Source organism: Rhinoderma darwinii, chromosome 2, assembly GCF_050947455.1.
Source record: "Rhinoderma darwinii isolate aRhiDar2 chromosome 2, aRhiDar2.hap1, whole genome shotgun sequence".
Lineage (NCBI taxonomy): Eukaryota > Metazoa > Chordata > Amphibia > Anura > Rhinodermatidae > Rhinoderma > Rhinoderma darwinii.
In genome coordinates this window covers 195,923,869-195,951,079 of record NC_134688.1, presented here as the reverse complement: position 1 = coordinate 195,951,079, position 27,211 = coordinate 195,923,869, and the positions used below count along the sequence as shown (strand labels likewise).

Here is a 27,211-nt window from a genome sequence, read left to right as displayed (position 1 = left end):
AATGTCAAAGCGAAAGACTTTATAAGGAAAAGAAACGCCTCTGTCTCCCATTAATCCCTTCCCGTCGTAAACAACTTTCAGATTTTCATTTTCGTTTTTTCCTCCCCACCTTCCAAAAGCCATAAAGTTTTCATTTTCTGTCGATATAGTACTATAAGGGGTCGATTTTTGCGAGACGAGTTGTAGTTTTTCGTAGCGCCATTTATTGCTCCATATAATGTACTAGGAAATGGGGAAAAAATAATTTGTGGGGTAGAAAATGAAAAAAACAGCGATTCCTCCATTGTTTTGTGCGCTTCATTTTCACGGTATTTCACTGTGCAGTTGAAACAACATGTTAACTTTATTCTGTGGGTCAATACAATTACGGCGATACCAAATATATACAGTTTTTCTATATTTTACTACTTTTACAAGGAATAAAGAAGTGTAAAAAGTAAAATTTATTTTGTCGCCAAATTCTGAGAGCCATAACTTTTTTTTAGTTTTCTGTAGATTAAGTGCTATGAGGGCTTATTTTTTGCAGTATAAGCTGTAGTTTTTAATGTTACTATTTTGGGGTACATGCGAGGTTTTGATCACTTTTTATTAAATTTTTTTGTGGGAGATGTGGTGACCAAAACATAGAGATTCTGGCGTATACATGTTTCTTTTTTTTTTACGGTGTACACCGTGCGGGTTAAATAATGATATATTGTAATAGTTCCGACTTTTACGGAAGCGGCGATACCAATTATGTTTATTTATTAATTTTTTTTACAACGCCCTTCGGGGGAAATGGGAAAAGGTTATTTCTTTTTAACTTTTAATATTTTTTATTTCTTTTACTTAAAACAACAACTTTATTTTACAAATTTTAACTCTTAGGGGACTCCTAGGGGACTTCAACCAGCGATCGTTGGATCGCTTGCACTATATACTGCAATACTAATGTATTGCAGTATATCATCTTTCTGATAGGCTTCTATTAAGCTCTGCCGGTGGCAGGGCTTAATAGGAGCACAAAGATGGCAGACCTGGGGGCCTTCATTCGTCCCCCAGTCTGCCATAGCAACCATCGCCACCCCGCGATTGCATTGCGGCGGGCGCGATGAGCTGGTAGTGGGGGTCGTCCCCTTATTTCTAACGATTTAATGCCGCGGTCGCTATTGACCGCAGCATTTAACGGGTTAAACAAGTGGGATCGCGCTCGTTACTGTGAAGTGTCCGCTGTAACATACAGCTGACACCCGCATAGTATGGTGCGGGCTCACTCCGTGAGCCCGCTCAATACTTCCCCTACCAGTCTATGACGTAGCCATACGTCAAATGTCGGGAAGGGGTTAAAATCAATGTGAGGCAGTTTCGGCCATTTTATGGCGCTGATTCCGACACGGTTTTCGCATTTTTTTACAATTTTTTTATTTATTTTTTAAATTATTTTTTTATTAACTTTCTTTTACTTTTTTTTTGTCCCACTAGGGGACTTGAAGACTTGCAGCACTGATTACGTAGTGTAACGTTGTCTAACTGTCAGTTTGACACTGATAGTTACGTAATAGGCTCCTGTCATTTTCACCTCAAAAACATCTCCAGAATCCACCCTTTTCTTACTATGGAAACAGCCAAAACTCTCATTGTTGATCTGATTCACTCTCGTCTTGTCTACTGTAACTCATTACTAATCGGTCTTCCCCTCACTAGACTCTCCCCTCTCCAATCTATCCTTAATGCAGCAGCCAGGCTCATCTTGTTGACCAACCGCTAAACCAACGCCTCTACCCTGTGCCAGTCACTGCACTGGCTGCCCATCCCCTTCAGAATTAAATTCAAACGTATTACTCTCACCCACAAAGCTCTCCCCAGTGCTGTACCTCCTTACATCTCCTCCCTCATCTCTGTCTACCACCCTACTCGGGCTCTACGTTCTGCCAACGACCTTAGATTAAAATCCTCCATAATCCGAACCTCCCACTCCCGTCTCCAAGAGTTTTCTCGTTCTGCACCAGTCCTCTGGAATGTGCTACCCCAGACAATCAGATTAATTCCCAATATCCACAGTTTTAAACGTGCCCTGAAAACACATATTTTTAGAGAGGTCTATAACATTCCCAAATTTGACTCCTTTCCTTGGTCCCCCTTTTACATTAGTCATCAGGACTTGACCCCCTCATTCAGCAGTATCCCCAACACTCCTTGCACCCTAATATAGTGCACTCCCTGCCTGTCATACACAGATACTAGCTGGTGACCGACTCATGTAGCTTTATGTGTACTACCCCATGTTTATAAAAGACTATTGGCTGGACCATTGTATTAACCCCTTTACGACAAAGGACGGATATATCCATCTTGTGCAGGAGTTAGTTCCCGCAAAAGGACGGATATATCCGTCCTCTGATCGCGTGGGTACACAGCCTTATTCCGGCAGTTTAACCCATTAAATGCCTCTGTCAATAGCGACAGCGAGATCTAATGTGTTTGACAGCCTTCAGCAAATACCTGTTAGGCAAAAAAAATGTAAAGCATTTAAATAAAGTTTGTGAAAAAAATAAAAAAATTACAGTCAAAATAAAATAAAACTTTTTTTTGCCCAAAAAGTGGTTTTATTTAGTAAAAGTGTCTAAACAAATAACACATACACATATATGGTATCCCCGCGATTATAACGACTTGAATAATAAAATGAACACATTTATTAAACCGCCGGATGAATGACGTCCAAGAAAACTGCAAATAAACAACGGCAAAATTCTCTCTTTTCTCCCATCCCCCCCCCATAAAAAATTTAATAAAAGTTAATCTATAAATCCTATGTACCCTAAAAATAGTACTAATGAATATTAAACCTTGGCCCGCAAAAATCAAGCCCACATACGGCCACATTGACAGAAAAATAAAAAAGTTCCGGCTCTTGGAAAGCGGCGATGCAAAAACAAGTAATTTTTTTCTAAAAGGTTTTTTTTGTGCAAACGTAGGAAAACATGTAAAACCTTTACATATTTGGTATCTCCTTATTCGTGCCGACCCATAGAATAAAGTTAACATGTTATTTACGCTGCATAGTAAACGGCATAAATTTATAACGTGAAAATCAATGCTGGAATAGCTGCTTCTTTTCAATCCTCTCCTAAAATAAAGTCAATAAAAGTTAATCAATATATTATAAGCATCTAAAAATGGTGCAATTGCAAAATACAACTCGTCCCGCAAAAAACAAGCCCTTATACGGCTATGTCGACGGAATTAAAAAAAAAGTGAAAAAAACTAAAAATAATCCTTGGTCATTAACGCACAAAATGGCCTGGTCATTAAGGGGTTAAACAAGCATTTTTAAAAAAAAAAAAATTTGTCTCTCATTTCCTCATAGATTGTAAGCTCTTGCGAGCAGGGACCACACTCCTCTTGTTTGAATTGTATATTAGTTTTATCACTACATAATGTATGATATTGTTGGTATATGTTCCCTCTGAATTGTAAAGTGCTGCTGAATATGTTGGCGCTATATAAATAAAAATAATAATTATTATTATTATTATTTTGTTTAGGTAAGACACATCAATGGACTAAGTGGAAAAACTTTGGTTAGGGTGAACAAGTAAAGATGGCTTACACAGAATGAGGCCTCATGCACATGAACGAGCAGTATTTACGTAAATACTGCATGGACGGGCCGCTTAGTCCCACCCACATTTGCGGGCCGTGTTCATATTAAAAAGTATAGGAGCACTGTCCTTAAATGCAAAAATTAGTACATGTCTCATTTTTTGCGGGTCATTTGCCAATCATCGGTGGTCCAATTCCGATACTGCCGTGCAAATTGAAGACTTTTTTTCAGCACTGTTAGCAAAGGAGCAGTGACCATCCGTCTGTTGTTTTAGACACACGTCTGGTAGCCCCTGGTTGATTTTCACAGTGAGCTGCTCCGCTTTAGCGTGTTGTTCGGCCCTCGCGCACCTTCTTAGCCGACGTTCACCACTCACATCAATGGCACGTGGTGCGCCACAGTTTCCACATCGGTTATTCCCAATGGTGCCATTTGTCCACTCATGATACACTTTCACCATAGCAGCACGTGAACAGTTTACAAACTGCGCTGTTTTGAGAAATATTGCCACGCTTTCCCCGAAAGACACTATTCACCGCTTTTAGCAACTCTGATAAATCGCCCCTTTTTCCCCGTGGCAATAACGAGTGATATGTGTTCAGACAGCCTATCGCACACCTTATATACCCACCATGACACATCACTTGCTTCATGGGCTACGCGCTGCCGACGTCGAAAGTAGGAAGTGGTCATAATAATGTGACTCGACTGTGTAAGAACCTACTGCATACATGATGATTCTATACATTACATGGTGCTGTAGTTTACTACTTGTGATACTAAAAGAGAAATCCAGCAAAAAGATCTCATAATCGTAGTCAAGAACAAAGTGGCTGTGATATGTTATTGCAAGCATAATGGTAACAATGTAGAAATCTTTCATACCATTGGGTACGCTTACTAATACTGGCATTCAACCAAGTCGTATACATTATGTACAGTAATCATAAAATAAAGGATCTCTAGACATAAACCTTGTGCAATTACAATATAAGAAAAGGGGGAAAGACAAGTAAGGAAAGAAAAAAAAAGGACATAAGACAAGACAATGGGAAGAACAAAGTGGTGGTAAAGCAAGGTTAAGATAAAAAAAACAACTTGGGACTCCCAGAAAGCCTGAAAAGATCCCAATGCATTATTAAGTGAAGAAGTTAAATACTCAAGAAAGCGTATATCTGCTTTAATCTAGTGTATAGGTCAAGGCGGTAAGGGGGAGCTGCCTGTTTCCAAGATATAGCAATGAGAGTCTTTGCAGCCGTGCTGGCGGACTTTTTACCCATGCTCTTTGGAGGAACATCAAGTAAATAATAAGAGGATCCAGAGGAGTACCATTTAAAAAGATGGAATCCACAATACTCATAACTTCTTCCCAGTAAGACACAATTAATGGGCATTTCCAGAAGATTTGAGAGAACCAATATCTGTATGACACCTTCAACCAATCGATGAATGGCATAGACTCTACAACTTTCTAAGGCTGATTTCACACCCCTGCGTTTTTAATTCCATTGTTCCGCTGCATCAGAAGAGCATAACCCAAAACTGACATACCGTTGGATCTATTGCATGACGGACACCGACGGTACCTGAAGGACCACATTGACATTTCAAGCAGCATCCCAGCCTCTCACTTTTACAGTAATGGAGCGGCTACCCATGGAATACAGTACCAGATAAGTCAGGACACCTGACTACCTTGCACCCTGTCACATTTTCAAAAAGGGGGGTGGTGCCAGAGTGTTTCTTTAACCACTTAATTACCGGAGGGTTTATCCCCCTTCATTACCGAGCCTATTCTGGCAGAATTTTTCGTTTTTGTATCGCTGCATTCAGAGAGCCATAACTTTTTTATATTTTAATCAATGAAGCCGTATGTGGTCTTGTTTTTTGCGGGATGAGTTATATTTTCGGGTAGATATAAATTACTGATTAACTTTTAGAATTTTTTTAAAGGGGGGAATGGAAAAAAAAGCAATTTTTGGTTACAATTAGGCGATACCATATGTGTCTTTTGTTTTTTTTTACCACCTATAGAAAGCAAAATTACTGTATGCAATTAAATGGTTTTATTTATTTTTACTTGTTTGTAATAAACTTTATTTAAATCTATTTTTTTTATTTTGTTCCAATAGGGGATTTCACAGTGCAATGTACTGATCGCTTACATAAGGTTTTAGTATACTCAGTATACCAAAGCACTATTGACTGCCAGTGATAAACTGACAGTCAATCTATCAGGCCATTCCTCTAGTATGGCCTAATAGGCAGCAGCCTGGGGGCCTTTGTTAAGCCCCCAGCTGCCTTTTCAACCCATCGGAACCCCGTGATCGCGTTGCGGGTGTACCGATGGGGTGACAGAGGTAGCCGCTATTGACTGCGGCATCTAGGGGGTTAGTGGAGTAGCAGTACTCCAGGGTCTTCCTTGTGACCGCTGCTGTATAGTAACTGCGCGGTCACAGGGCTTTGTAGAGCCATCATTCACATGCACGAGTTTAAAGGCAGGCAGTTCAAAGACGGCGTCTCATGAGTAACAGCCTACCGCTGGGACGTTTAACGTCGTTCAGCGGTAGGCAAGTGTTTAACCTAAACCATACTGTGTTTTTATTTAATGACAAATGTCTACTGATTTGTTTATTTTGCCTTGTAGAGTTGTGTATCGATGATGGAGTGGAATTTGAAATTGAATATGCAAGTGTTGGCGAGCCTCTTTATGCTGTCTGCCCACTTTACTTATTATTTGAGAAAAGCAATTTCAATGTTACCTGGATAAGAAATGGCTCACAAACAGAATTCACCTCAGACAGACAAGAAAGAGTTCATCAGGACCAAAAGTACCTAAAGTTTATCCCTGCGCAACTACAAGATAGTGGATTTTACCAATGTATTCTCAAGTAAGACTATGTTCACATCTATTGTTGTTGTTAAAGCATTAAAGGGGTAATCTCATCTTCGGCCCTTTAACCCCTTTAATCCCTTAAGGACGAGTCCTATTTTGGGCCGCCTAAAAGAGGACCTGTCTTGTTTATTTATTTATTTTTAACCACATGCCTCCTCTTATTCCCGGCGTCCTCCTGATTTCAAAGCTGTAATTTTTTCTTTTGACACCTTGTTGTCCTGCTACGGGCCCCTCTCCGAGCAAAGGTACAGAACGGAGGAGACCTCTTCTCTTCTGAGTAGGCGTTGTCTCCTGCATTAATGTGAGGCTGTCCAATCAGAGCGGACAGCCTCACGGCGATGCAGAAGACCTGCTGATCTCGCAAGAGTTACTGCTGGTCTTCTGGATCGCTGTGAGGCTGTCTGCTCTGCAATGCTACTAAGGAGAGATGAGGTATCCTCCACTCTATACCTTTACTCACAATTAGAATAATTGGCGCCAAACAGAATAGGGCTGTAGCCGGACAATTACAGTGCACCAGGAATAGGGAAGATGCCAAGAATAAGTGGAAATTTGTGGTTTTAAACCAAAAAAACAGCTCTATTGACACATACCGTAAACCATAAATTGTTTTATTTATTGTTGACGTAGCTGTATGAGAAATAGCTTTTTGCCTGACATTTGTTTTTTTGTATTTTTTTGATGCCACCATTTTAGGGTACATATAATTTATTGATTTTTTTGGGGGGGAGTTAGGCCCCATGTACACAAACGTGCTTTTGCGGCCGCAATTCCCCCGAAAATCCAAGGGAGAATTGCGGCCCCATTCATTTTTATGGACCCATGCTGATGACCGTGGTTTCCAGAGTCCGTGCATGGCCCAGGAGCCTGGACTGCAGAAAGAACGGACATGTCTTATTACGGCCGTGTTCTGCAGTCCAAGCTCATAGAAAATAATGGAATCGGCCACGTGCACGGCCTGCGATTTGCACTCCGCGGCCGGCCGACCAGAAAATCACGGTCGTGCACATGGCTACGGTCGTGTGCATGAGGCCTTAGATAGCAATTCCAGGGTTAGAGTTATGTATCTGATGTTTTTTCTTTTATATTTCTTTTACATACAGAAACTCAACTTTCTGCATCAAGAAGATTAGGAGAGTAGAAGTGTTTAATCAGGATGACGGTCTCTGCTATAATCATTCAGTGAGGTTTCTAAATGAAATACCCATAATGCCATCACTTAGAATTGAATGTCCAGACATAGACATCTATGTTAATACCAGGAACATACAAGTCAAATGGTTCAAGGTATTACTATTATATTGATTTTTTTTATTTTAAGAAGACCACCAGTGGAAACACAACTTTCCATGTCTGCATTCCCCACCTGACTGTATGCCACACTCCACATTTCTTTTATGTATACTGTACTTACTTTTATTGAACTGCTGCCTCGTCTGTGCTTTAAAAAAGCGTCTATCTTGAGTCTTAGATTTTCCTAGCTTTCTCTTCCTCTCTGCTTTGCTATCAATCCCATGATGCTTCAGCACAGTATCACATGACCAGCTAAAGACCATACCATTTCTGCATGCTGGGGGACACTGTGATTATCATTCTCTCTATATTCTCCAAAATAACAAGTATACAGGCAGGGAGGCTGCACTATATTCTTCTACATTATACCTCAGTGTCATGAACCTGTCTTAAGTATCAGTGGTAGCTAATGATAGAAGTTTCTGTCTCCCCCCTGTGGAAAACTAGTGTGGTACAGGAACTCCTGAAGCCTGTGATGGGTGACACATAGATCTCCATAGACTCAAGTAGAGAAAGCGAGTCACCGAGCCGGATTCACACTGCTGCTAAGCAACCCTCTCAGTCTGTTATATAGAGATAGAAAGAGCAAGAAAAATAACAGGTGAGAGACTTACATATGGAATGCCATAATGGAACACATGGGAAAGTTTAGTTCTGGCCGGAGGGTCCCTTTAATTTATACACTTTTCTTGAAGGTGCAGACTACAAACCACCAATGTTTTACTATCTGACCATGCTGAAGATGTTCATGGACAACTTCCACGAACGTTATTTAAATGGTCACTAAGTTTTTAACAAAGTTTGCAGACAATAATAGTACAAGCGAATAAAATATAAACAACTCTGCCCTCCATTAGGGGAGCGGGGATTTGACCTACCAAATTTTCATGCCAACTTTTTAGCATGTCAACTCCAGCAATTGGGAGATTTGGAATTCTCTGCAGTTAAAAGATCCCTAATTCAAAGCCCTGGTGTTCCATTTAGGGATGTGTTTCAACACTTGGAGTCTGGTCCTATATCGAAATATGCGGTTGAATACCATGCTTTTTATCTCTATGAAAGTATATGGAAAGAAGTTAAACACATTTTTAACTATTCTGTCTTTTCAGAGGGCACATTAATGTGGGATAACTCTAACCTTTTGCAATTTCAAATTTTTCAAGGGAAAATGTTTTGGGAGAAAAGGGGAATAAGGAAATCTCCACAGCTCCTGGACAATGGCTTTTTGAAGGATTTCTCTTGCCTTCAAAAATAGTTCGGTCTGCTGGAGGGTCACTTTCTACGCAATTTTTTTATTAAAAGCGTTATGGGGGACAGCGGAAGATAAAGGTAGATTTAAAATTGTACCATTTGACATAGTAGATATAATTAAAAAAACAAGTGGTAGGAAAGGGATAATTTCTAAATTATGTATACACTTAGTAGATTTTGGATTCTCCGTTGACAATAGTAAAATACAGGATAAATGGGCAAAGGAAACTAAGCACAAACAGGCCCTATATTGGCCTATTATATTTAGGGAGAATATTAAGGTCTCATTGAATACCTTACACCAAGGCTCTGGTTTTTTTGAGTGGTTTTGCACCACAGGCATTTTTTGGTGCGGTTTTTGATATGATTTTTGTACACGTTTTTGTTCCTATTTCTTCATCAGGCAAAGGGAAAAACTACAAGCGGTTTTTGACATAAAACGCATCAAAAAACGCGTGTTTTTTCTCACTCCCATTGATTTCAATGGGGTTGTTGTCGCTTCTTTTTCCCGCATGCGTTTTTTTCTGCTCGCGGGAAAAAGCCGCCTCCACCTCCCATTGAAAACAATGAGAAACAATTTTGTCCGTCTTTCCCCGCGGCTTCCGCGGCAGAAAATGTGTCGAAAAACTTTGTGTGAACAGGGCATAACTGTTCTCTCAGTCTTAATTTACCTATTTTTCCGTCTCCTTGAAAGGAAACGGACTATCAGCTTACTGAAGGATGAGGTTACAGCTGCCCATAGAAATCTATGGGGAGGGGGGGAGGTTCAGAGTGAGAGAGGGGCAGAGAGACACACAGAGACGCTGCTGCAGCTTCCGGTAATTGTTATATCTCATCTTCACTGCTTAGTACTACTGTATGATGTCCTCTATTTTCCTACTTTTTCTGAGGTTATGCTAGATAGAAATTGTGGAAAATGATGTTCTCTTCTCTATGTGTGCAATGTATGGCAGACATGCTACCAGTTAGGCTCCACCCAAAATCCCAGGAAAAATCGTTAGCTAAATTATGTTGCATTAAGTCTACATTAAGTTTAATTACAGTAATTTATAGTTTACATACTGTATATACATTAACAGAAGGTAACCTAATTTAATAAACATATCTTAAAGGCATTGGACACCCCTCTTTAACTAAGCTTCACTAAGTTTCTGTCTTCATTGCTACAGTTTATAAACTTCTCCTAGTTTTAGACTTTTCACATTTGTGCATGTTCCATGTGAGTTCTGTGACTCCAGGATGCTGCTGCCTTCACTAGTTCTCATGTATCAGCACAGCTTCATTCCTGTACTGCTCTCTACATGGATAGCCTGTGTGATTCCACCTCCCTTCCCCTGTGCTTTCCTATCTACACTTAAAATGTACAGGAGCTGCACAGACTATACAGCAGAATAGCTTAATTTCGCATTTAGGAAGCAAATTAACAATAAAAAAAAATTCAGTGCAAAGGTGTACATAGCCTTTAAAAATAATCTATCCCGCTGTGACTATTACATCTTATGGTTTCAGTTTTTTGCATTAAGTGTCTGGAGATTTGGACCTCTAGATCTTTTGGACCAGAGTTTGTACTGGATTCAGAAACTCCTGATTCACTGGTGACATAAATATTAACAAAGTTGTTTCTACTGTACATCACAGATCCTGTCTAGTAATATACTGTATATTAGATTAGCAAGACGTCTCACGTGAGACATCTGCCTGTCCTTAAGGCCCTTTTATATGGGCTGACGATCATTCGAACACTTTCAAACATGTAAACATGGCAGCGATCAGCCGACAAACGAGCAATCTCTCGTGCTGCCAACAAGATGCAAAATGTATGGGGACGAACAATCATATTATTGATAGTTTGTCCCCATGTATTCACTATCATTGCTCTATGTAAATAGCGCAAATGAGCACCGATCGACATGTTGTTATCATCGATCGGTGCTCGTTTCCACCAGGAATCTGCCTGTGTAGAACCCCCCATAGAGCCTGACTGAGCACTGCTGGCACCACAGGTGTCTGATCTTTGGTAAAAGGGCAGGATTTCAGAAATGTGTCAGAGATGTAGAACATTCAGTAATGCACACTAGGCCCAATTATCTGCACATTTGCTGAATTGTCTGTAGCCAGCTATAAGCCAGTTTCAGGTGGCCTAATGCTGTATTAAGGCTGCACCTCCGGCATTTCTACTAAACAGAATTTAGATCACTTGCTATTACCATCTCCAGCTGTTCCCAGATAATAATGGTAATTAAGTGGTAATTGACTATGTATGTAGAGTACTTATTAAAGGGTTTTTCCGGGACTAAAATATTGATCGCTTATCCTTAGTCCCCAGTCCGACCTTGATGAGCGAATGAAGCAGCGCTCCAGTGAGCACCATGATGCCTTCAATGTTTACATAGGTACAGTGGCATGTTTATATACGAGCGGCTGTGCTTTGTACTGCAGCAAAGTCCCATTTAGGGGACCGTTTCATTGTGTTGATTGGAAGAGGTCCTGGATTGCCCCCACTCCTAAGAATAGGCCATCAAAGTCCAGGAAAACTCCTTTAAACATTCACAGTGTTTTAGGTGTAAAATTTCTTGCCACAGATGTGATCGTATTGTTTGACCATGAAAAGTATGCTTTAGGAACATACATATTTAATGATCTATTCTTTCTGGGAAATAACTTGTTTTCGTTTTACAGGAATGCCAGCCATTGAATATGGATAGTGGACGCTACTTAACTTTGGCTAAAGACTTGATTATCAAAAGTTTGTCCCAGCAAGATAGTGGGAATTACACTTGTGAAGTGTCATTTATGTACAATGGTGTAACATATAACATCTCACGTGCCATTGAGTATTCTATTTTAGGTAAGTATGACTGCGAATTGTTATTTCATGAGGAATATAAGAATTTTCTAGCATAGACATGTCAGGAGAGGTTACCCACACTTTTATGTAAAACCACAGATAACTCTCTGATACTATAATGAGTTCTGTCATATGACAAACTCAGCAATACCACACCTGGCATACTCAGCTCTGCTACATCGGTATGTGTAGTGGACCAGGATACACAACTTTCCCCTAGTATTCTAATTTATTTATGGAAAATATAAGGATCATCCAGGTATTAGATATAGTTTTGGGAGAAGAAATCATTTCAGTAAAGTTTAGTTAATCAGTGCTGTTTAAACAGCATTAAAAGTACATGTTTTTACATTTTATTCTTCAGATCTACCAAAGGAAATTGAACCTGTTATGACATTCCCAAAAAATAACATATTAGATGTGAAATTAGGTGAGTTACAAAATTCTGTTATGTGCTGCATTACTGTTATGTATTTCGTTTCTGGACAACTTTTCTTCATTGTGCCCTCAACTTATCAAACTGATATCAAATTCAGTGCCCCGCTTTAAAGAGGCTCTGTCACCAGATTTTGCAACCCCTATCTGCTATTGCAGCAGATAGGCGCTGCAATGTAGATTACAGTAACGTTTTTATTTAAAAAAAACGAGCATTTTTGGCCAAGTTATGACCATTTTTGTAGTTATGCAAATGAGGCTTGCAAAAGTCCAAGTGGGTGTGTTTAAAAGTAAAAGTCCAAGTGGGTGTGTATTATGTGCGTACATCGGGGCATTTTTAATACTTTCACTAGCTGGGCGCTCTGATGAGAAGTAACATCCTCTTCTCTTCAGAACGCCCAGCTTGTGACAGTGCAGATCTGTGACGTCACTCACAGGTCCTGCATCGTGACGGCCACATCGGCACCAGAGGCTACAGTTGATTCTGCAGCAGCATCAGCGTTTGCAGGTAAGTCGATCTTACCTGCAAACGCTGATGCTGCTGCAGAATCAAATGTAGCCTCTGCTGCCGATGTGGCCGTCACGATGCAGGACCTGTGAGTGACGTCACAGATCTGCACTGTCACAAGCTGGGCGTTCTGAAGAGAAGAGGATGTTACTTCTCTTCACAGCGCCCAGCTAGTAAAAGTATTAAAAACGCCCCGATGTACGCACCTAATACACGCCCACTTGGACTTTTACTTTTAAACACACCCACTTGGACTTTTGCAAGCCTCATTTGCATAATTACAAAAATGGTCATAACTTGGCCAAAAATGCTCGTTTTTTAAAAATAAAAACGTTACTGTAATCTACATTGCAGCGCCTATCTGCTGCAATAGCAGATAGGGGTTGCAAAATCTGGTGACAGAGCCTCTTTAAGGAGTTTGTGCTTCGTGAAGACAACATACAGTTGAGTGTACATTTTTTACATACAGAACTTATCTTTCAATTGTATGCCCCAAACACGATGCCTTTTTACAAATGTGAATCTACAGATCACTATGGGATTTTTATGATTTATACACCAAAGATGTCTACCAAGGGCCCCTGTGCAAGAACTGTATGTGGGCCCCTTGTTCTCCAACATATGATTTGCTGTGAGTGAGGTCCTAGTCACAGTGCCACTTCTTTCATGGCACATTCAGACATGGCGGATTTACTGTTGAATTCCGCTGTGGAATTTTGCAGCAGCCGTTTTTTACATTTGTTTCTATACATTTTTAGGAAACTTAGCTCAGACGTTGCGGAAAATAACTGTGCGGAAATCAGGCTGCGGTGCAGAATTTTCCCTCCGCAGCATGCTCATAATGTTGCGGAGAAGAAGTGGAATTTCACTGCAGATTTCAGCCTTTGCAATGCAAAAACTGAAATCTGAAGTCCGCTGTGATATCTGCAACTTCTGAATTACCTGTCAAATATGCAAATGTTGCTGCAGATTCGTTACGTAATTGCCCAGAATCTGCATCAACATTTGCAGCGTAAAAAATTCCGCCACGTCTGAACATGGACTAAGGGTGGATTCACATACAGTGTTTTTAGGAAAAATGCCAAGTTTTTTGTGTTGTTTTTCCTGGCATTTTTTGCTGTTTAGCTTGAAGTCGATGTAGAAATATAACATGCCTTTTTTTTAGGTGGCTTTTTTTATTTTCTAGCTTGCATTTTTTTGGGTCAGTGGCGTTTTTCTAAAATCACAGAAAGCCCGGCTTTGGCATTTTTTTGCATCAGTAAGTAGGGTTTTTGTTCCATAGACCTCCATAGGATTTTTTTCCTCCTTAAGAAAACACAAGTGTCAATGCGTTCTTTCTTTTTTTATGGTATTTATTGTGGCATTTTTGTTAATAAATAAGTATGTCTTGTGCCACATGATCTTTGAATCACATGAGAAAAACACCAGGTAAAATAAGCACAGATATTTTTTTTAAAAATGCCACCAAATTCACCATAAAAAAATGCATGTATCATTATCCAAAAACACTTGGGAGATTTTTGACTGCCCAAAAAAGGCCACACAAAAAGTGTGTGAAAAAGGCCTAAGGGTGTATTCAGACGTTGCAGTTAAGTGCTGTTGAAACCATATAAAAATAACGCAATTGTTTTTAATTGGATTTGACATTTACTAAGATGCGGTTGTGATTTTTACAGGTCAAATATAGTAAATAAGTGTGTTTTTATTTGTAAGAACCTCAACGGCAATGAAAACAGCATCAAATTGCTGTGAAAACGCATATTTTTAATGCATTGTAAGTGGCTTCAACTGCACTTCAACGACAACGTCTTGATACACCATAAAGGACATGCACATGACCGTTTCCATTGATCGAGCTACAAACTACGGATCCTAATGTCCGTATTTGGGTTCGTACTGCCTCCGAGTTTCTTTTGCAAATGTTCCATATCTCCATATATTACGGCAGTGTTGATTCCGAGTGTCATCCATATTCCACGGTCCGCATCCATAGGAAGGTCATGTGAACAGATGTCTGAGGCATTTCCTACCATGTATTCGCAAAATGCGGACAGCACACGGATTGCTTCCGTGTGCTATTAGTTATTTTTTCAGACCCATAGACTTGAATGGCAGAAAAACAGACATGAGTAGGACATGTTCTATAATTTGCAGAATGGAACAACGTATCCGCAAAAAAATACTGATGTGTACATGGCCCCATAGAAATGAGTGGGTCAGAGTGCTATCCGCAAAAATGCAGATAGCACACTGCAGAAAAACGGGGTCGTATACATGAGTCCTAATATTGAGTAGAAAGTACTGCAGTCAATAATAACTATAAGGGTATGTTCACACGCTAGCTGTCATTTACGGCTGAAATGACAGCCTGTTTTCAGAAGAAAACAGCTGCGTCGTTTCAGCCATAAATGCTCCTCCTCGTAATATACGAGGCGTCTGTGACGCTCATATATCTTGAGCTGCTCTTCATTGAGTTCAATGAAGAACGGCTCAAATTACGTGGCCAAGAAGTGCCCTGCACTTCTTTGCCGAGGCAGTCAATTTACGCGTCGTCGTTTGACAGCTGTCAAACGACGATGCGTAAATTACAGGTCGTCTGCACAATACGTCGGCAAACCGATTCAAATGAATGGGCAGATGTTTGCCGACGTATTGTAGCCCTATTTTCAGGCGTAAAACGAGGCATAATACGCCTCGTTTACGCCTGAAAATAGGTCGTGTGAACCCAGCCTAATGATTTCAGCAGTAGCCAGAATGTAATTGTGCATGTCAGTAACAACAACCAGCAAAAGTTGGTGTCCATATAATTCTAAGTGTATAATACAGCGGCTGACTGTTTTAACGTGTGATCTAACATTTCACAGGAGATTCTATTACACTTACATGTGAAGTGTTTTATAATGCAATCATTGATTTGTACTGGACTTACAATGACACCCTTATGGCACAATATACTGAAGATGACAGAGTTATAATGGGAACTACAGAGTAAGTAGTTACATTATTTGAAATATGTTTTCTACAATTATGGTATGTTCACACAGGGTGGATACGCTGCGTCAAAGTTCGCAGCGTATCCGTCCTAGAACCCGCAGGGAATTCTGCCTGAAAAACTGCAACAAATCTCCGCTGCGGAAACAGTGATGGGAAAAAAAAAGCCATTCTCATAGCAACGCGTCTCTCTGTTCTCCATGCAGCCCGTCCTCCTGGGATGATGCTGTAGCCCATGTGACGCAGGTCAATTTATAAACAATGTCTCGGTGGATTTTTCCGCAGTGTGTGGGTAAGATTTGTTTAACTCTCATCCAGTCTGCCGCTACTGTAATACTCTGCGGATTTTCCGGAATTAAGTGAAGTGTGGAAAATCTGCAGCTAAACCGCCCTGTGTGACCATACCTTCACAGTTTTTAAAACACACTTTTAGGCCCCATGCACGGTCTGTAGTGCATCCGTAATGCATCCATATTTACGGATTCACAAAAAAACTGGGAAGAATCTAGGGTAATCTCCTGGCATCGCATAGCAATTCTTCCGTAATTGCACCATCAATTGCACATCAATTGCACATCAGTAACCGTCCGTAATTACGGAGTTCCCCATAGATTATGGGGAGTCTATGCCGTAATTACGGACAAAAAAAGGACATGTTCTATCATTTCTACGGCACAGACATCCATCCGTAAAAATACGGAAAGGTGTCCGTAGCCCATAGAAATTAATGGGTCCGTAATTACGGATGAAAAATACGGTCATGTGCATGGGGCCTTAGGCTGGAATCACACATGCAGTTTTCGTGGCAGTTTTTGCTGCAGTATTTTGAGGCAAACTCAAAAGTGGATAAAAAAAGAAGCATTACACAAAAACTGCCTCAAAAACTGCAGGCGTGATTCTAGACGTAATGAACTGTTAATAATTTAAAGGAAACCTGTCTTGAGGCTAGTGCACAATAAACAAGGCACATGTATGATGCTTAGAAAGGGTTAACATATTGTGGGCCTTAGTGGGTTATTCATAAGCCTGTATATTGCATGGGAGTATTCACACGGTGCGGTTTTGCCGCAGTTTTTACCGCTCGCCAGAAAACCGAATTGAAAAACACATGCATTTTTACTGCAATTTGAAAAATCGAGGTAAAAACGCATGTTTTTCTCAGTGCGGCTCTTAGTCGCATGGCAAAAAACGTGGCAAAACTGCACAGTGTGAACACACCCTAAGGGAAGCTCTCATGCCAGTAACTTTCAGTGACTTTGATATCACAAACTAGTTATTAGTAAATTGTTTTACATCACAAAAAGAAATAAAATCAACCCATTCTTCATGTTACATTTAGGCAATTTAGATGTGTGTGTAAATCTTTAATTTGTTACACTTATACAAAACTGATATATTATTCTATTACCTTAGCAAAACAATTACAGAAGATGGAATACAAAACTTTTTAACCCTAAATTTCACAAAAGTTCTAGAAGAGGACTACAACAAACAATTCTACTGTCACATCTGGTCTTCAACGAGCACGTTTTATGTTACATTGAGACGGCCAGGTTTGTATTGATCTCCTATTTTGGTGGGTAAAGATTATAGAGAAGCAGGACTATTTCATCATAACTGGCTTCAAGGTCTTAAAGGCTATGTACACCTTCGAAAGGAATTTTTTCTTTAATAAATCAATGTTTGAACTGACCCTTGGATTGACTTTAATTTAAAAATTTGTACTTTTTACAATACACCTTCGATGTGTACTGTATACATAACTTAGATGTGATCTATATAAGCCGGATCCTGTGTGTCACGCGGGACCCAATCTCAGCCAATCCATCAGTACGTCTGAACTGACGGTATCGACTGAGACAGAACAAGACAGCTACTATGTATACAGGATACATAGAAGCTGTATCATAAAAAGAAAAACATTTTTTTAATAAAAGTCAATCTGAAAGTTGTTTAAAAACATAAAATATTGATTTATTAAAAAAGTTTTCCTATCAAATGTGTACATAGCTTTTAAGCTGGTCATATGCTAGTGATTTCTAAACAACCGTTTTCTGAACGACTTGTTTTAGACAACAACAATGCGAGGTTAATACAACAAATCACCATCACCACCATTCCAGATTGACTAAATCAAACACTAATTCAGTCTCACTAACTTTTCTGAGAGGAATAACAATTCGCTATTCTATCCCCGCTGCTTATCTAAAAGTTCCCTCAACTAAAATAACACTGATTCATAGTAAAAGGGGAACCCATCAGGGCTGCCCACTGTCTCCTGCCCTTTTTGACCTTGCGATGGAGCCCTTAGCAATTGCCATTCGCACTGATCCAGACAGCAAGGGCAGCCCCATTGGTCATTCTCTAACGAAGCTTAGTCTTTTTGCATATGACCTTCTACTTACCCTAACCCAACCACTGACATCAGTCCCCAACTTGACAAAAATCTTGGATAAATTTGCCAAAGCCTCTGATCTTAAAATCAATTCCTACAAATTGGACCTCTACAAATGGAATTATGATGCCTTTTTCAGAAAACTGAAGTCAGATTTACTGAAATGGGATTGCCCATGTTTGTCATGGATTGGTAGAATACACAAAAAATGGTGCTATTTCCGAGAACTCTCTATTTGTTCCGAACCCTCCCAATACCAGTACCTAAGGTTGCACATCCAAGCATTCCAAAAACAGGTCTTTTCTTTTATATATTGTCTCAAAAAAGACCACGCATAGTCAGGAACATTATGTATCTCCACAAGGGTGTGGGTGGAATGTTGTACCTAATTTAGTCAAGTATTACATTGCCGCCAGGGTTGCGCAGTTCACTTTGGTGCAGACTGAGGTAATTGCCCTGATTGGGGGTTACTAGTGAAGTCTACTTGCACCCGCAACTTGGCCAACATTTTTGTGTACTACGTCACCTTTATCTTCTACTTTCTAACATCTTGCCCCTTTTGCTTATTTCTCCATCCTCTTATGGCATCAGGTCCGATTCAAATATAAGTTGCAATCTAGTCCTTTTAGCCTGACTCCTTTTTTGGGGAACCCTGCTTTTCCCCCAGGGGAGCAACTCATGCAGTTTAGTTGGTGCCACTCTCTTAATTTGGGTATATTGGATGACTCTAATGTCGGTTTCTTACTTTAACAAGATACATAACCCACCACTTGCTGAATGGTGAAGAAAGCAACAGATATTCCATTTCCTATCCTCCTTGACTAGCTCTTCTACTAAACTAGAACTGGGTTCTATGGAGTCCATCTGTAAGTATCATCCTGTGTGTTTCAACTAGGTTGCATGCAATTTATCCAGATTTATCAGATTTAGGCTTTAGCACGTGTTGATATGGCCATGTGTATGGGTGATGTATTACGGAGGTTAGTTTCTGTTGCATATACCTCTACAGTCCTCTCTGATCATTCGGCGCTGGCGTTGACCATACGTGCATCATTGGCCCCGATACCATCGCAACGGGTTTTGTCCTTTAATTAATTTTGATTGCAGGTGATGGACGTATCTAAGGTTGAGACTTCTCTAGTGGAATATTTTTAAACTGATAGGGGTTAGACATCCACGGCAATATTATAGGATGCCATGAAAGCCTATCTGCGTGGTATACTTTTTCAAGCAGTGAGTAGAGTTAAGCTCAAAAACCCGCCAATTTGAGGAATTTCTAAGTTTGAAAGTTCAAAATCTGCAATGAAAATATAAAGAGTTGGGTGTACATTCCCTTTTGCTTGAGTGGAAAGAGGCCCAGGATGCATATACCACTCATAAACTTGAATTGGCTAAGACTAGGAGTGTTTTTCAACAACATAAATATGACGATGAGGGAGAATAAGTTGGACATGTGTTAGCATTGATTTCACGAGCACAGTCGGGTTCTTCTTATAGCTCTGCTATGGGGAAGGGGAATTAGTATATATGACTACATAGATTCTTCCGCTGTTTCACTCGTTTTACACTCAATTGTATGACACTAGACTAGTTTATACCAAGGACCAAATTGCTTCGTATTAGGGAGCTCTTGATATTCCTCAATTGTCTCTGGAGAACAGGTAATACTTCAATGGTCCATTGAATTTGGAGGAGTTAGAGAAGGTGGTAGCATCCATAGCCAATAATAAATGCCCGGGGGTTGATGGCCTTCCTTTGGAATTGTATAAGAAATTCGGAGATGTTCTTCTCCCTCAGTTGCTTACGGTCTTCCAAGAGCCATTCGACATTTACCGCGCACTATGATGGAAGCAATTATTGTGGTTCTGCCTAAACCTGGCAAAGATCCTCTTCTACCGAAATCGTACCGACCTATATCGTTACTCACTACGGATATTAAAATCTTAGCTAAGGTGCTGCCACTCCGATTGGCTACAGTAATATCCACTATTGTCCATTCCGAACAGTCAGGCTTTATGCTAGGCCAATCTACATCTATAAATATCCGAAGACTTTATTGAAATATGCAATTTCCAATAGTCAATTCTTGTGATAGTCATTTGTTCCTTAGATGCCGCTAATGCTTTTGATAGTGTTGAGTGGTTATACCTTTGGGAGGTGCTGAGGATGTTTGGCCTGGGGGATCAGTACATTTCATAGATTAAATTGCTCTATGATGGCCTGATGGCTAGAATTAGTCATTGGCTTCTTAACTGCATCTATTGCATTGAGTAGGGGCACACGGCAGGGTTGCCCCCTGTCTCCCCTGCTTTTCGCACTAGATATTGAGCCCTTGGCAATTGCTCTTCGGGGGCCACACAGGGGTCACTGGCTTTTGTAGAAATGGGGAAGAAGAGAAAATAGCACTATATGCGGATAACTCTCTTTTGTTGTTAGCTAATGCTAGAGAATCCTTTGGGGTGGCCATGGAGGTCATTGCTGATTTTGGAGTATATTCTGGGCTGGTTATTAATTGGTCCGAGTCTACTTTATTGCCCTTAGATATTTTACATGACAAAGCTTCCTATGTTCAGTCTGGATTGCAGGTGATATCTTCATTTACATATCTGGGAGTGATATTGACTCGTCTGTCGGAATATGAAAAACATAATCTATCTCCTTTAATAGGCAGGTTTAAGCGTACAAGGGAAGCCTTGCCTAAACTGCCTTTGTCAGTGGTGGGCAGTGCGAATTTGATTAAAATGATCTGGATGCCACAGTTGTTATACCTGCTGCATAATGCCCCAGTGTGGATACCACTTAGATTTTTCCATCAGATTAATAGGTGTTTTCGTGATTTGATATGGTGTGGAAGATTTTCACTGATCAAATCGGAAACTCTCCAGCAGCCAAAAACAGGGAGGTTTGGCAGTCCCTAATCGATGGGTGTACTTTCTGGCAGGTCAGCTTCAACATAGGAAGGGGTGGGACGGGGAAGGCAAAGACCCACAAAGATCTATATTACAGTTTTTTTTTGGACAGCACAACCTTTACGAACTGCTGGATGCTGGGAAATTTAATTTGCCGGCGATTCATTTGCCTACTATGAATTTGATTCATAAGATATGGTGCAAGGTGAGGGACATTCTACTCATAAAAGGGACCACCCAGTATACGGCCATATTGGACACCCATGGCTAGCTAATTTATATGAACTTAAGGGATTGGATAATTGGAAACGAGCAGGCCTTACTCGGGTAACACAACTTGTTAGCGATGGCACATTTCGTTCATTTGAACAACTCAGGGGTTCTTATGTGCTTTGGGTATATACTAAGAATATCCAAATAGGAACCTCTGACTAATGTAACGAAAAAATAGTACACGGTGCCGTCCCAGAAAAATACAGTTATAGAAAAACAAAAAAGAAAAGAATGTATCTAGGACATATCAAGCACTCATCAGATCTAATAGAAAAATGTATAAATGTTTAATTGAAAATATATGAAGTAAGGTTCTTATGTGCTCCCCTCTTCTGATTTTTTTTAAATACCTTCAATTGAGACATGCCTTTAGGCAGATTATTATGGGGCACACCGGGTGTGCTATTACTGATAATGTAATTGATGGTACTATAGCAAATACTTGGTCTTCAGCAGGATTATTGTCTAGACTCTACAAAGCAATTCTGCTGTTGGTATTGGCTAAATATCCAATGAGGAGCAAGGAACAGTGGGAGGCAGAAATAGGACATTTGGAGGATATACATTGGAGGGAAATTTTGGAGAGGGTACCACAACTGTCCCTGAGTGAGGCTCACAGACTGTCCCATGTTTATCTGCGTCACAAGGTGTATAAAACACCAAAATTTCTGTGTGATATTGGGGTTAAACTTGATTCGTTATGCCCACAATGTAAGAATGTTTATGCGGGTATGCTTCACATGTTCTGGTCCTGTAGGGAGCTGGAGAGTTTCTGGGGTGAGGTCATAACTATTATAAGGGAAGTTTTTCATGTTAATGTTAAATTAAATCCGCTTGTCTGTGTACTGGGATATGTTGAAGACCTGATAACCTCGGAGCCCGGTAAGCCATGGCGCGCAAATTGATAGCTCAACACTGGCTGGATGAGCTGAGACCTACCAGACAAGAATATATTACAAAACGTTACTGGTTGGTTAATTTAGAGAAAACTCTGTATAAAAAAAGAGGCACGTTGAATAAGCTTGAAAAAGTATGGGGACCGTGGATAGATACATCCCATTGTTATCCAGAGAACTAATGAGATTAAGGCTGGGTCTTCTCTAATTGTAGTTTGGTCTATACTTGGATTGGTTAATTGCCTAGAGCTTGTAGGTCGTTGGGCTCCTGAGGGGAGGGAAATATTTTGGTCCATAATGAGAGACAGCTTTGATATAGGCCAATATGTATATTCATAATGACTACATTAAGGAAGGAGAGATAACATGCTTTGAAGATCATGACTGTACCTGCTATATGTTCTCTAATGCTCATATGTGGCACACAAGGTACATTGTTTTGAACAGGATATGTGAATTACTTTTTGACTCATCACATATTGAATTTTTTGTAATACTTCTGTAACAGGACAATGTTTACGGGGCTCGGGTCGGGGTTTGTTTTGCACTGATTGTACTGTAATATAAAATCACAATAAAAACGTATTGAATTTAAAAAAAGATTTAAGCTTTAGGGGGTGTGATGCGATTGGCTCTTACCGCCACATTTGATTTTCATCCCTGATTGTCCACAGGTTTTGTAGACAGATAGGCCATCTTATTGCCTCTGTTACTTACGTTCCCACTAATCCCCTCCCCTCAGTCCTGCTCCGGGGGGACAAACCACCTAGGGTTACGAATGCATCTTTTGAGTAGTTACAGTACATTACTTTGGCTGGCCGGATACATATAGCACAGCAGTGGAAAAAGCCACATAGTGAAGGCTAGGATAAATAAAATGATGCTGTAAAGGATCTGCCAGACACAGCTTCTGTGTCGACGCCCGTGGTTAGTCAGTCTCCACCTGCTCCTAAGTCTGATCGAGTGACCCCTCCTTCTACCAATCAGGCTGGGAGGCTGAGGAGTGGGAGAGCCTATCACAGCCTGTCCAGAAGGATCTAGCTCCCGCCCTCTGTCTATTTATACCTTCACTTCCTGCTCCTCCTTTGCCTGTGATTCTGTCTGTTTCCTGGCTCTTCTGCTGCTGCTTGTACTTTTGTCCTCTGCTCCATATAGACCCTGGCTTACTGACTACTCTCCTGCTCTGCGTTTGGTACCTCGTACACTCCTGGTTTGACTCGGCTCGTTCACTACTCTCCTGCTCTGCGTTTGGTACCTCATACACTCCTGGTTTGACTCGGCTCGTTCACTACGCTCCTGCTCTGCGTTTGCTACCTCGTACACTCCTGGTTTGACTCAACTTGTTCACTACTCTTTTTGCTCACGGTGTTGCCATGGGCAACTACCCCGTTCCCCTAGCTTCTGTGTACCCTTGCCTGTTTGTCTGTCGTGCACATAGTGAGCGTAGGGACCGTCGCCCAGTTGTACGCCGTCGCCTAGGACGGGCCGTTGCAATTAGGCAGGGACTGAGTGGCGGGTAGATTAGGGCTCACCTGTCTGTCTCCCTACCCCGGCATTACATAATCACAGGCCCATATACCTTTTCTACCCTGGTCCCTGACACACTATGGACCACCTTGAGACCCTGGCTCAGCAAATGCAGGGCCTCTCCCTACAGGTCCAAGCCCTGGATCAGAGGGGCGACCAGCATGATGCTACCCTGGTAGTGCCCCCCCACCTCACCTCTTGAACCCCACCTCAAGTTGCCTGACCGGTTCTCAGGGGACCGGAAGACCCTTTTTCTCCTTTCGGGAGAGTTGTAAGCTCTATTTTCATCTAAAGCCCCACTCCTCAGGTTCTGTGAGCCAGCGAGTGGGTATAATTATGTCCCGGCTCCAGGACGGGCCCCAAGAATGGGCCTTCTCCTTGGCTCCCGACTCCCCTGAACTTTCCTCTATTGACCTTTTTTTTTCTGCTCTCGGGCTCATATATGACGAGACTGACAGGACTGCCTTTGCCGAGAGTCAGCTGGTGTTCTTACGTCAGGGTAAGAGACCCGTAGAGGAGTACTGTTCGGACTTTAGAAAGTGGTGTGTAGCTTCTCGGTGGAATGACCCTGCCTTGAGGTGCCAGTTTAGATTGGGTTTGTCGAACGCCCTGAAGGACCTGTTTGTTAGCTATCCCTCTTCTGACTCTCTAGATCAGGTTATGGCTTTAGCGGTACGTCTTGACCGACGTCTCAGGGAACGAAGACTTGAACGTGTTTGTGCCTCCTCCTCTGGCTCCCCGATGATGGCTCCCGAGGTTCCGTTGCTTCGTTCTTCCACGGAAAATTTGGATGAACCTATGCAACTCGGGGCCTCCATGTCTCCCCAACAACGTAGAGAGTTCCGCAGGAAGAATGGTCTCTGCTTCTACTGTGGGAATAACAAGCATCAAGTGAACAACTGTCCTAGGCGTAAGAATAAGCAGCCGGAAAACTTCCGCGCCTAATTGACCATCGGGGAGGTCACTTGGGCGCACAGGTATTTCCCGTGAATATGAAACCTAATAAGATCTCGCTTCCCTTTCAGGCCTCTTTTGGTGGTAGGTCTGCTACCGGCAGTGCCTTCGTGGATTCAGGGTCTTCTGCTAATATTATGTCTGTGGAATTTTCTATGTCTCTAGCTATGCCATTGATTGATTTGCCTAAACCTGTACCGGTAGTGGGTATCGACTCCACTCCTCTTGCTAATTGTTATTTTACGCAGCATACCCCTGTTTTTGAACTCCTTGTTGGCTCCATGCATTTGGAGCAGTGCTCTGTACTGGTGATGCAGGGATTATCGTCCGATTTGGTTTTAGGCCTTCCCTGGTTGCAGATGCATAATCCCACGTTTAACTGGAAGACTGGGATCTTACCAAATGGGGTAATGAATGCATGACATCATGTTTTTCTGTTAATTTTATTTCTCTCCCTGAGGAGGTGAACACTCTACCTGAGTTTATTCAGGACTTGGCTGATGTTTTTTCTAAAAAAGCCTCCGAAGTGTTACCTCCTCATAGAGAATATGATTGCGCAATCGATTTGGTACCAGGAGCTAAGCTCCCTAAGGGTAGGATATTTAATCTCTCTTGTCCCGAACGTGAAGCCATGAGAGAGTATATCCAGGAATGCCTGGACAAGGGTTACATTCGCCCCTCTACTTCTCCGGTAGGTGCTGGCTTCTTCTTCGTAGGGAAGAAGGATGGTGGTCTTAGGCCGTGCATCGATTACCGAAACTTGAATAAGGTCACTGTAAGGAACCAGTATCCCCTTCCTTTGATTCCTGACCTCTTCAATCAGGTTCAGGGGGCCCAATGGTTCTCTAAGTTTGATCTTCGGGGGGCTTATAACCTTATCCGCATCAAAGAGGGGGATGAGTGGAAGACTGCGTTTAACACGCCCGAAGGTCATTTCGAATACCTCGTCATGCCCTTTAGGTTGTGTAATGCTCCCGCGGTCTTCCAGAATTTCATAAATGAGATCTTAAGAGACTACCTGGGGGTATATCTTGTAGTGTACTTTGATGACATACTTGTGTTTTCCAAGGACTGGTCCTCCCACATTGAGCATGTCAGGAAGGTGCTCCAGACTCTTCGGGAAAACAAACTGTTTGCTAAAACCGAAAAATGTGTGTTTGGGGTGCAGGAGATACCATTTTTTGGTCAAATCCTCACTTCTCATGAATTCCGCATGGACAATGCCAAGGTTCAGGCTGTGGCTGAATGGGTCCAACCTGCCTCCCTAAAGGCGTTACAGTGCTTCCTGGGGTTTGCTAATTATTACAGGAGATTTATTGCTAACTTCTCGGTCATCGCTAAGCCTATTATGGATCTCACTCGCAAAGGTGCTGATCTCCTCCACTGGCCTCCTGAGGCGGTCCAGGCTTTTGAGGTCCTTAAGAAGTGCTTTATCTCGGCCCCAGTGCTGATTCAGCCTAACCAAATGGAACCATTCATCGTGGAGGTTGACGCCTCCGAGGTGGGAGTGGGTGCTGTCTTGTCCCAGGGTACCAGGTCCCTCACCCATCTCTGTCCCTGTGCCTACTTCTCCAGGAAGTTCTCACCCACTGAGAGTAACTATGACATTGGCAACCGCGAACTCTTAGCCATTAAATGGGCATTTGAAGAGTGGCTCCACTTCCTGGAGGGGGCTAGGCACCAGGTTACGGTCCTTACCGACCACAAGAATCTGGTTTTCCTAGAATCTGCCCAGAGGCTAAACCCGAGACAAGCTCGATGGGCGTTATTTTTTACTAGATTCAACTTTTTGGTCACCTATAGGGCTGGGTCTAAAAATATTAAAGCTGATGCACTGTCGCGTAGCTTCATGGCCAGCCCTCCTGCGGAGGAAGATCCTGCTTGTGTTTTGCCCCCAGGTATAATCATTTCCTCTGTTGATTCTGACTTAGTCTCCGAAATTGCGGCTGATCAAGATTCAGCTCCCAGAAACCTTCCTGAGAACAAGCTGTTTGTTCCCCTGCAATTCCGGCTAAGGGTACTCAGGGAAAATCATGACTCTGCACTATCTGGCCATCCAGGCATCCTGGGTACCAAGCACCTCATTGCCAGAAACTATTGGTGGCCTGGGTTGCTTAAAGACGTTAAGGCCTACGTCGCCGCTTGTGAAATTTATGCTAGGTCCAAGACTCCCAGGTCCCGACCAGCGGGCTTACTATGTTCTTTGCCCATTCCCCAGAGACCTTGGACCCATATCTCCATGGATTTTATCACCGATCTGCCTCCATCTCAAGGCAAGTCGGTGGTGTGGGTTGTAGTAGACCGCTTCAGTAAGATGTGCCACTTTATGCCCCTCAAGAAACTACCCAATGCTAAGACGTTAGCTACCTTGTTTGTCAAACACATCTTGCGTCTCCATGGCGTTCCTGTCAATATTGTTTCTGACAGAGGGGTACAATTTGTTTCATTG

The 27,211-nt window shown here is 41.6% G+C and overlaps 1 protein-coding gene across 2 annotated transcripts in view; it reads left to right on the top strand.

The window, feature by feature from the left end:
• LOC142742677 (interleukin-1 receptor type 1-like) overlaps window positions 1-27,211 on the top strand; it is a 72,255-nt gene that overhangs the window by 32,133 nt on the left and 12,911 nt on the right. For both annotated transcript variants that reach the window (XM_075852683.1, XM_075852682.1), the window contains exons 4-9: window positions 6,234-6,477; window positions 7,586-7,769; window positions 11,706-11,874; window positions 12,239-12,304; window positions 15,682-15,805; window positions 17,222-17,361. In XM_075852683.1, the coding sequence (XP_075708798.1) occupies window positions 6,234-6,477; window positions 7,586-7,769; window positions 11,706-11,874; window positions 12,239-12,304; window positions 15,682-15,805; window positions 17,222-17,361 (927 nt within the window). The remainder of the gene's footprint in view (window positions 1-6,233; window positions 6,478-7,585; window positions 7,770-11,705; window positions 11,875-12,238; window positions 12,305-15,681; window positions 15,806-17,221; window positions 17,362-27,211) is intronic.